A 12,199-nucleotide genomic window follows, 5' to 3' on the forward strand; every position below is an offset into this window, starting at 1 on the left:
ATGAAGATTATTTCACATATCATCGACACCGGAGGAAACTTGGTGGTGCCAATCAAAAAATATTTTGGCTATCTAAGTCGCTATAATAGCAACATCGAGAATCTCAGAGATCAATTTCAAAGGCTGGGTGACAAGAGAGATGGGGTTCAATTAAAAATTGGTGAAGCAAAACAGAACAAAGAGGCGATTGCACCTGAGGTTGAGAGCTGGATAGAAAAGGTTGACAACATCAGTCAAGGTCTGCAAATATTCCTTGAACAAGATGTCAAAGAAAATACAATGGGATTGTGTCCCAATCTGAATACACGTTGTTCCTTGAGTAGGAAAGCTAAGAAGAAGACTTTGGAAATTGATGGGGTTTTAAGGGATGGACAATTCACTAAAGTGTCCTATCCTCCACCTCCTCCTCCTCCACCACAGGTCATAGAAACTTCATCCAAGAAAGGTTTTAAGGTTTTTGAATCAAGAATACCTATCATGAAAGAAGTTTTGACTGCTTTTAGAGATGACAAGATTAGCATGATTGGCATATGCGGAATGGAGGGGATTGGAAAGACAACAATGGCAAAAGAGGTAGCAAAAAGAGCAAAAGATGATAACCTATTTGATGAAGTTGTGATGGCAGTAGTGTCCCATAAAAAAGACTTGAGCAAGATTCAAGGACAAATTGCAGATATGCTAGGTCTAGAACTTGAAAGAGAGAGTGTACTTAGAAGAGCAGAGCAGATATATTCAAGACTAATGGTTTGTAGTAAGAGTGTCCTTGTAATATTTGATGATGTTTGGGAAGAAGTTAATCCAAAGGATGTAGGAATTCCTTATGAAGGTGAACTCAATAGTTGCAAAATCTTGTTGACATCAAGAAGCGAAGAAGTCTGCAATCAAATGAAATCTCATAAGATTGTTAAAATTGAAGTCTTAACTGAAGAAGAAGCTTGGAATTTTTTCAAAGAGATGGTAGGTAATTGTGTTGATACTCCTGATCTACATCCAATAGCAGAAGAGGTTGCAAAGGAATGTAAAGGCATACCTATTGCTATCGTTACTGTTGGAAGAGCTCTAGAAAACAACAGAAAGAACAAGTGGGTTGCTGCACTTCAACATCTTAAAAATCCTATCTCAAAAAATATTCCTAGTCTGGATTCAAATGTCCATTCCAGCATACAACTTAGTTACACTTTGCTAGAAAGTGATGAAGCCAAGTCATGCTTTTTGCTATGTTGTTTATTTCCAGAAGATTATGATATTCCCATTGAATATTTAGTCAGATATGGAGTGGGACAAAGGTTGTTTGCAAAGATTGATACTATGGCAGAAGCAAGAAATAGAGTTCATGTAATGGTTAAGGATCTTAAAAGATCAAATCTGTTGTTGGATAGCAATGAAGAAGAATGTGTGAAAATGCATGATGTTGTACGTGATGTTGGGAAATCAATTGCTAATGAACATATCTTTTTGGAAGAATGGACAGAGAAAGATACATATGAGAGTTATGCTGCAATTTCCCTTGTATCTCGAGAATTGAAAAACCATCCTGATGACTTGGAGTGTCCGAAACTTGAGCTTTTGCAGTTATCATGCGGCAAATACACCACTAGACAAACGCTCCCAACCAATCTATTTAAAGGGATGATGGGATTAAAGGTTTTGGCTTTGCAAGGTATGTCCTTTCCATCACTACCACAATCCATACAGGTCCTTCAGAACCTTCGGACAATGCTTCTGGAATATTGTGAGATAGAAGATGTGTCAGCAATTGGATCACTTGGGAAACTTGAAATGCTTAGCTTTCTTGGTTCTAAAATCAAGGAGTTGCCCGAAGAAATAGGAAATCTTAGTCATTTAAAGTTATTAGATCTGTCAAAATGCTCTACTCTTCAGCAAGTTCCACCTGGTCTACTATCAAATTTAACTCAACTAGAAGAATTGTACATGGGAAAAGTCTTTGTGAATTGGGAACCTACGGATGGCAAAGGAGAGGGAGCCAACGCAAGCCTTGCTGAACTAACATCTTTCTCCCACTCTTTGATGGCTTTACAAATTCATATACCAAACATCAAGTTATTGCCAAAAGACTTACACTTCAAAAATCAAATGATTAAATTTCGCATATGTGCATGTGACAAGCCAATGAATTGGAGATATGACCACTTATCTACTTTCTGGGACACAACTCAGTATATATTTAAAAACAGTTTGGTACTTGGAAGATTTGCTGCAAGTGAAATTGCAGAGAGTCGGATGCTTTGTCACCTGTTACGTAAATCTGAAATTATAATTTTGAAAGAGATAAAAGATTTCAAAAACATTCTGTACGAGTTAGACAAAGAGGGTTTTCCATGCTTGTTGGTTCTAAGCATTTCAGATAGTGAAGGTGTAGAGTACGTAATTGATGCCACATCTCATCAGACTTCTCGTGTTGCCTTCCCTATCCTGCAGTCATTGGAACTGATGGAATTGCATAATTTAAAAGAGATATATCATGGCCAATTCCCAGAGAAATCCTTTAGTGGTGCACACTCACAGCTTGCTTGTTTTCGCAACCTAAGATCTCTTCGACTATTGGAATGCAACCATTTGAAAAATGTCTTTTCGTTGTCCATAGCAAGAGGTTTGGTTCAACTCCAACAGTTACACATAGTTTCATGTGGTGACATGAAAGAAATTTTTTGTAAGGAAGGAGAAGATGGGAAGGCACTTGATAGGATAATGTTTCCAAAATTAAGATATATAGACCTATCCTATGTACCAAGACTCATTGGTTTTTGTACAGTTGAGGGTCCCGTTGATCTTGTCCAACCATCCTTGAATCATGAGGTATGATTCACTCTTGGTAAATATTATTAGTATTTTTATAAATCATTCCTTTCAAAAGCTCATTTGTCAAATTGATTTATCAATTTTTTAACTTTCCATGCTTTGGTCTGGATTTGATGCTTCTTACATAAAAACTTGAAAAGTTGAAAATTGTTGACGATAATTTAATGGATTTATCAGGTTGGAAGGATTGACACTGATGAATTGGCCACTATAAGAAGTGAAAAGATGACAAACATTGAGCAAATTACTAGATCCTTTCCTGAATCAACACCCCCCATCTCTCATAAATTCTTTTCATCCAAGACCATCTTGTGGCAACCCAATTTACAAAAACTTGAGGTATTTGATCTTGAAGGACTAGAAGTGATATTTGATCTTGAAGGACAAGAGGTCGACCATGATGGCCAAAGAATAGTAGTAGTACTTGCTCAATTGAAAACTTTAACACTACAGAATTTATCTAAGTTGATGTTTGTGTGGAAGAATGTTCCACAAGGAATTCAGGGCTTTCAAAACCTAACATCAATTGAAATAAATGCATGTTACAATCTAAGATATTTTTTCCCACATACTGTTGCAAAACTACTTGTGGAACTTCAAAGCATTAAGATACGGTGGTGTGACATGATCGAAAACATTGTTCAAAGAGATGGAGAAGAAGAGGCAGAGGATATCATCTTGTTCCCTAAACTTACTTCCTTCCATTTAGGTTTTCTGCCAAATCTCATGAGTTTTTGTATCGAACCTTATTCTTTTGAATGGTCATCCATGAATCAGATCTATCTGTCTCATTGTCCCAAATTGAAAACATGTGGTTCGGAAATTCGAAGCACAAGAAAGCTAAAGAAAATTATAGGGGAATTGGATTTGATACCCCAAGAGCCAAGCCTTGAGTGTGCTCCGCTTGGCAAGAATTATGGTCTAATGGTTGTGTCTGAACAAGGCACCTCCAAGAAATCTGAAGAATGCTCATCTGTGAATAAAGAGGTATGTATCTCACAAATTACAATCCACACTCCACCCCCCCCAACCCCCCCCCCCCCCATTTTTTAACTTTTAAAGAAAACAACACAATGAAAGTTCTAGATTAATGCACCTGTATTATGAAGCATGGTTAAAACCTTAAGTCAATCAACAGGGTGATAAAATAAATAAACATCAACATTTATTGCTTTTCTATTTGTATATACCACCTTCTTTTGTAGATGGATATATTATGTTTTGCTGTCAAGCCCGTGGATATAAATATAATGATTATTTAGTTCTTTAAAAGCAATTGATTATTTGTAGGGTAATTTGACTAAGGTGAAGGATCCAAGAGATAATGACATCGACAACCCCTCTGAGATGTGGTGTACTTTTCCATCCCATTTGATTGAGTGCTTAAAGAATCTAAAAACGATTGAATTGAGTAGCTGTGATTCACTGGAAGTTATATTTCAACTTGAGGAGCTAAATTTTGAGGAACGTCATGTGCAATCAGTACTTGATCAGTTAAGAAAATTGAATCTGTTTAATTTACCAAATCTGATGCACATATGGAAGAAGGGTCCAGAAATAATTATGGGCTTCAAAAACCTGAGATTGTTAGAAGTAAGTGGATGTAAAAGTCTGACATACTTGTTCTCACCATCCATAGCAAAATTGCTTGTGATGTTAGAGGAAATAAGAGTTACTAGCTGTGAAAAAATTGAAGAAATCCTTCAAAGAGCAAGAGAAGAAAAGGAAGAAAAGGAAGTTTTGTTCCACAAAGTGAACTCAATCTTGCTAAGGGACTTACCAAATCTAAAGTGTTTTTGCCCTGAAACTAATGCTTTTGAGTGGCCATCATTGAAGGAAATAACGGTAATTGGATGTCCTACTTTAAGCATGTTTATTCCATCTAATCTAAAGACACCTAGGCTGGAGGGAGTATATGATGAAGTTCAAGTTTCATCTTCACCATGGGATGAAAAAAAACTAAGAAATTGTCAATGGAAGGGAGACCTCAATGCTACCATACAACACATGTTTAAAGGAAAGGTATGGCTCATTCACACCACATCATCTCTCTAATTTGACAGTTCTACTCCTTCATGTAGAATATCACAATATAGAATTTGCAAATAGTTCAATTTTATTAAATACCAAAAATTAGACCACAGTTTTATTGAAAAGAAAAAAGAAAAAAGAAAAAAACAATTTGCATATACCAAGAAAATGTTTTGACGGAGTATTTTTTTTTTTTTTCACTTACAATCAATTATTGAAGCATCAATAGTAATCACATAGCTACTGTCATTTTTCAATTGCAAATATAATGATTACTTAAATCAAATATATTTTTTATTCGTACAGGAAAAAAAAAGGGATCACGAGACACAACAATAAGAGCAAACTGTGACCATTGAGATTGAGGAGGATATGTGATGCTGGGCAAGTCATACTGTTGGTGAGCATATAACCTTTTCCGATATGAGTTAAGTATTTGGTCAGTGTCCAAAAATGCATAAAAATGAACACACACACACAAACATATATATATATATATATATATATATATATATGGCACAATATGTGAAACAGTTCTAGCCAACAAAAGACCCAAGAAATATTTTTGTGAGCAGCAGATTATTAATAAAGAAATCATGTAGAGTTTGGTAGAATTAGGTGTTACTCATTGTTAAAAAAGATTTTTTTATTTCCCAAAGAAAGAAAGATGCTATTTAGAAATACCTGTACTATGTAGGGTCACTGATGAAGATATATATATATATATATACACACACACTATTCAATTGCTCACCTAGTACAGAATATCACATCCTAATGGAAGAGCAGTGATTTTCAAAGCCTAGGTATGTGGCTTTCATTCGATCTACTACAATATCATCTACTAATAGGGAGATTTCCTACCCAAAGTATCCATATTTCACTGCATTAGTGGTGCTGTGGTGAACAACCAATAAGACAGAAATAAGTATCACAACAAACACTATACGAGCCATCTAAGAAATGTGAGCTTGTTTAAGGGAGTATGCAAGCAGGTTGCTAATCATGCTCAATCAAAACTTATTCCATTGCCCATATGGTTATACTTATTACCAACTAAATCTATTTTTGGTCCCTAACACATTTGCAAAAAGAAACCACACAAATAGAATGCAACTTGACTCTAGTTATCAAATTATTAGACAATTTGGAACCAATTTATTTACAATAAATAGCTGATATTCATAAAAAATATATCTAATAAACAATGAGTCCAATACATCTTGTTCAGAAAAAAGACATATTTTTCTAATTTTAAGACAATTACTTGTGGACTAATAGTTTTTATTCGCATGTCTAGGAAGGAGTTTTGGCCGTGCTCAAGCCTTTATATCCCCATCTAGAAGTATTTTAATGATAGTTTCATAAAATCTGGAAAACCATATTTGGCAAATTATTGATAGTTTGCTAAGATCTTGGCTTCACAAAAACTTTGTTGTTCTGTCCACCCTGATTATTTCGCTCTAATTTTACATTTATTATAAGAACAAAAACATCACATTCTAGAAATTATATTGAAATCTTTAAAAGATGATACTAATTAAACTTGTTAAATTATAGGTTTCCTTTTTCCTCATTATAGATGGAAGTATAAAAGTGATGAAAGTAGTCCATTTAACTCATATATAGAAGCATGTAGCCAAGAGCCTTATAACTTAATTGATACATCTCCATACACAAAGTGCTTGGGGGTGTAAGGGGGGAAAGGGTTCAAGGTGTGGGGTTAGCATTGTATTCTAACTATCTCTAAAAAAAATTAATAAAAAAAACAAAAAAACTCATTGTACATTTAAAGTCTCACTTGCAGTTATATGATAACAGGCGGTGTCGACTACGTGCTTTTCAGCTTCAAGTTGGTAGGAGACTATGATGTTGGTGTATATATATGTAGAAGAAGCATTGTCACAAAGCATATGAGAAACACATCTAAAGCTTATGTTCATTCCACACAAGGCCTTATAATGTTTTCTTTATTATGGTATAATTAGCTGGATCTATCTTATGCTATCTGTATATGTATTTAGGGAACATTGATATGTGTGAAAATATTCTTATTTGTTTTTGTCTATGTTCAACATTTATTCCATAGGACCCCAAAACTGAATGTGTTTGTGAGTTCCATATGTGAATGTCATACAATTATCTCCATGTTTAAATGCTCAAGTAAAGAGGTACACTCATGTTCATACTAGTTTGTCTTCTTGATATTTTTACGTTTATTTAGTCTCTTTGAAATAGAATCAAGTTATATTTCATGCAGATATTTTAGAATGTCACACCACCTGATAATATTCAATAGGATCAATCCTTTGCCAAACGATTATTCAACATCAACATTCCGTTCTCTTCCCTTTTTAGGTTATGCCCTGTTCATATTTCCATTTCCTGAACTTGTTCGCTCTTGTTACTTTCTCATCTTTTAGGCTCCTGTTTCTTTCTTTTTTGGGTTATGCCTTGCATAAATCAAGCCTGTTTATGTATTTTTCAACAAAAAAAAAAAACCCTTAAAGATTCATTATACATACTATCACTTGCCTTACCAAATTGCAATCCAAGCAACTCAGAAACCATGGATGATATTTTTTTACAATTACAATTCTAATTCCTATACATCCTAAAATTATGACTTCAGGGGAAGCTTAAGAAAAGTTGAACTAGGAAAATTATGCAGGAGGTCAAAATGAATCCTAAAGGAGATATTTTTTAGCATAGGGGGAAAACATAAAATGGGTTTGGTACACAATAATCTTCCTACAATACCAGGCTATAAGGCCATAGGATTTTATGCACATGGATATTGGGTTAAGTGCATAGTTGTGAGGAAAACCACCAGCCAATTTATATCTATAAGCTTATTTGCAACATACAATATGGACATTTTATCAAGCTATATGGCAAAGAAATGAGAGATTGGAAAAAAATACTTTCTATTCAAGACTTTAGTAGGGAATACTCGTTATGTACTATACGAGTTAAAGAAAAAGAAAAATGGATGAAAAGAAACAAAACATTGTATAACAGTATAAGTGCCTAATAAGTGGTAACTGAAAGAGCCGCACCAAGATTAGTCTAATTTTGTCAAAGACTGAGCTTTGGCTACATCAGGCTTCATTGCTTTTCTAGGTTCCAATCCTATTACTTGGGCTGCTAAAAAGCAACCCACTACTTCTAGAAGTTCCACCGAGGCCAAATACAGGGCCTTAGCTTCTACTGCAGCTGAACTCTCTTGGTTGAGAATTTTGATGTAAGAGTTACACATTTATCTTCTGAAGCCTCCCTTATTATGGTGTGACAACTTATCTGCATTGGCCTTGGCATCTAATCCAGTTTTCCACTCTCGCACAAAACATATAGAGGTGGATTACCTTTTTGTGCGAGAGTGTGTCATTCAAAAGGATATTCAAGCGCAATTTATCTCTACAAAGGATCAACTTGGTGACATTTTCACTAAATGTCTTCTTCTCGATTTATTGTTATTCGTTCGAAACTCACGCTGATACCTCCCCCTAAGTTTGAGAGGGATGTAAAGGGATATGCAGTAATAAAACAAATGACATTGCAAATACGGCAACACATGCATATCAATGGAAGCCTAAGTTAACTGATAGGGACACATGAAATGATAATAGAGGTCATAGTGTTGTAACAGAATCTGTTTCTATTTCTGTTATGGTGACGTGAGCAATGGTTATTGGCTTTGACCGTCTCACCCAGCCCTATATAGATATTGTATCTCTCTTTCTAATCAATGCAAGCATAGTATTATCAATTCCAATCATTCTTTCCCTCAACCTTTCTTTTCTACTAGATTAGTCTCTATTGTTCTAGAACTTCTTCAAAAATCACCATACTAATTAACTAAGAAGATTTCCTTCAGGTATGAACTCTAGAACTTCAAAATTTGGAAGATTCTTTTGTCAAGTTTCTCTATTTCTAAATCCTAATCTACAACTTATCTCTGCACTCCCAATCCTCTTCCCCAAATGAAAATTATTCTCCATCTGGATTCTAGAAATCACAATCTAACTGGAGGAGCCAAACTAACACCAATGTAACAGAAAAAAAAACAAAAACTAACAAACAAACACCATCTATTTCAAAATCTCAGATCCAAACCTGTCTATCTCAAACACACATTTTTCAATCCCTCAACACTCTGTCTCTTAAATACATGTGCTTCGATTTTCACTAACGAAAAATATGTGTAAACAATAAACTCGGAAAATTTATATATGAAAATAAAGCCAGTGGAAAAAGAATTAACAACTCTACTTAAAAACTTAAAAAATTAAAATCCTAGGGCAAAAAAACCCCTCTATCTGACATACAAACACATATTATATGCAGTGCAATAATCAACAACTGCAAAGTACAACATCCAAAAATTAGAAAGAACTGAAGTATTTATATGGTATGTAGATACGAAACCTTCGATGAAACCAATAAAAACTATGCAGAAAAAGAAGTAAATGGACATCACATTAGACTTCGGGTGTTGCCGTGCTCATACAATAGTTCCTTGAACCCTTTCGAATGGTATTAAGTATTGTACTGGTAAAGTAAGCTATTTGGACGGTGATGAAATGAAAGGAATTTTTTTTTTTTTTTTGAGAAACAAAATAAAAATATAAAATGGGCTAGTTCTTTTTCTATTTGGTTGAATTTACCTAATGGAGGGGCTAGCCAAATACTCTAGGATGTAAATTTTTTATTTGAATTATTGCAATATGATTTGTTCTTTAAAAAAAGAAAAGAAAAAGGAAAAAAGATTCTCGATGGTCCATCACACTATCATTTCCCTACACAGTACAACTACAATATTTATTATTAAAAAAATTTACCTGAAAATAATTGGGAAAATTGAGGTTTTACATCCCAGGAAAAAAGACATAAAACTTAAAATACTATAAACCTTAAGAATGTGTTTCCCCTCAAAAAAAAAAAAAAAAAAAAAAACCCTTAAGAATGTGTATTTTAATTTGAATATTTCACGCTATTAGTTCTATGATGAAATTGATAAAATTGAAAATGTTATTTTGCTTTGGGTTCATTACATCTTTGTTGGGCAATTTAGACCTTGTTAACGTCAATTAACCAATTATTAAGCCAAGTGATTTAATTAGTCCAATCATGCTTATGGCATTGGTTAATGTAAACAAACACAATATTGCATAAAACAAATTCACTATATAAAATTAAAGTTTTACAAAATAGATTAATCATATTCTAATCTGATACCACCTATAATACTTACTGACATTATCCAATGAAGCTCCAAATCTGTAAACTCTTCTATATAAGAACTTTGTTGCACATGAACTTCTTGCTCATGACTTCAAGTACCCACTTGAAGCTTTTTTCAACTTGATTGTCAATTTGATTTTGTATGTGCAATATTTATCTTCAACTTCCTAATATATTTGAAATTGTTTTCTTATCAAGGATGTTATCGGTGACCAATACAAACTACGAAGACGCCGAAGTGAGAGAGAGAAAAATACGTTCTAATTTTTACGCCTAAAATTGAGCTAGCAGTTACAACAACTTTCTTAAGCAATTTTTGATGCAATTCTATAGTCTTCATATTGATCTTCAAACTAAACTTCAAATTGAATCATCAAGAAGTACAATTCGACAACGTTTTGAACACAGTTTGCCAATACGTACAATACATAACCCTAACAAAAGTGAATCTAGACTTGCTTTCCCTTGAGATTGATGTTTAAGGAAAGGTACAGATGCTTATTAATAAATAAATCACCATTGATTCATTGTCAAAATGGTCAAGCAAGAATTGGATACCTTTACCTTTTCATTTTTTTTCTTAAGGCATTTACACTCTTATAAAAAAAAAAACATACACTTGCTCGTTCTCCATCATCCTTTCAATTCTTCCTTAATTACACTTAAAATCGATCATCGATCAAAGTGCTCTGCAAGTCTCTCTACTGCAACCTGTGATTTTCTGTGGTACACTTCTTTGCTTTGTATAGGAGGCAGAGGTAAGTAACAAAAACATTTCCATCTCTTTGGTGTTTTTTGAATATCTTTCCACGCCTGGTTACTCCGAAATTTTTCTATGGCAATGCTTCTTTGATTTGCACATTGTTTTACAATTCTGTTACTTTTCTATTTATTTTATTATGTTGTTTAGTTATTGGTTGTCAACTTGTAGTTCTACATCTCATATGGGCATTAACAAAACAGAACATAGAATATTGGTTTTTTTTTTTAAAAAAAACAAAAAGAACATAGTTTATAAAAACGGAGAAAATACGCTCTCTTTGGTAAGATAGTGAAAATAAAAAAATATAAATATAATAAAATGAAATAAAACGAAGGGCAAAATTCAAAAAGTCCCTTGGGGTTAGGGTCTGAGACTCTATGCTATCAATCTTGTATTATTTCGTTAGCTGTTGAAAATGGTCATATGTTATACAAGGGTTCACTACAAAAAAAAGGTTTTATAGCCGCGTTTTTAAAACGTGGCTATAGGTCAGAAAAACGTGACTATAGGTCGATTTGGTCTATAGCCACATTTTTTTAGGCCGCGTTTTTACTCGCCTAAAATGCGTAACTATAGCCTAGAGGGGTCTATGGCCACGTTTTTATAGCCGTGGCTATAGGCTGGGACCAATGGCCACGTTTTTATAGCCGTGGCTATAGGACATACTCTAGCCACAGTTTGAAAACCGCAGCTATAGGGGCAATCTATAGCCGCATTTAAAACGTGGCTATAGGTCAAATGTTGATTGTCTGGAAGAAAGATTAGCCGCGTTTTTAAAAACGCGGCTTTAGCCCATTACTATGGCCCCATTTTAAAGACGCAGCTATAGCCTTGTTTTTTTTTGGCTCTCTCTTTGGCCATGAATCTTCAACCCCATTCTTTTCCAGTATGAAAGACACATAAGTCACATAATTTATAAAATGAAATTGATTTAAGCAAAGTCACATAGGATTGTGAACTATATCATTGTCTCCATTGACTTAAAATTATCTAACATATATTCTAAGTCTATAACTTAATAAATTTTGTGTAATCCAACCTAGCCAAAGAAAAAGCACAAACACAGATTAAATACCAATTCAGAATGCATATATGGATAATACACTGATACACAGCCACCACACCAATTCTTTACTGTAAAGACTCAAACTAAGATTGCACAAGGTTCAAAATCTAGGCAAATATGGGTTAAAATTACAATTTGATAAGCACCCAAATAACTTTTAATGGAGAAGAGACTAGTAGAACTATTAAGTACAAGAATGGTCACAGAGACATGAAAGGGTGACCAACAAAGTAAGAGCACCTGACCAATTAAGATGTCCAAGAAACCCATTAACC

At 34.1% G+C, this 12,199-nt stretch overlaps 1 protein-coding gene across 1 annotated transcript; it reads left to right on the plus strand.

Annotated features, from left to right (window-relative positions):
* LOC142609171 (disease resistance protein At4g27190-like) lies at positions 1 to 4,875 on the plus strand. The gene is made up of 3 exons (XM_075780786.1): positions 1 to 2,788; positions 3,092 to 3,807; positions 4,111 to 4,875. The coding sequence occupies exons 1-3, from the start codon at positions 1 to 3 to the stop codon at positions 4,873 to 4,875; spliced, it is 4,269 nt and encodes a 1,422-aa protein (XP_075636901.1).
* The last annotated feature ends 7,324 nt before the right edge of the window (positions 4,876 to 12,199 follow it).

The sequence above is a fragment of the Castanea sativa genome, chromosome 9 (assembly GCF_040712315.1).
Source record: "Castanea sativa cultivar Marrone di Chiusa Pesio chromosome 9, ASM4071231v1".
In the NCBI taxonomy this organism is placed as follows: Eukaryota; Viridiplantae; Streptophyta; class Magnoliopsida; order Fagales; family Fagaceae; genus Castanea; species Castanea sativa.

Coding starts and splice junctions, on each gene's coding strand:
- LOC142609171 (XM_075780786.1), top strand. CDS start 1: ATGAAGATTATTTCACATATCATCGACACCGGAGGAAACTTGGTGGTG. Junction 2,789..3,091: donor TACAGTTGAGGGTCCCGTTG/ATCTTGTCCAAC, acceptor CTGAATCAACAC/CCCCCATCTCTCATAAATTC. Junction 3,808..4,110: donor GCTCATCTGTGAATAAAGAG/GTATGTATCTCA, acceptor GATTATTTGTAG/GGTAATTTGACTAAGGTGAA.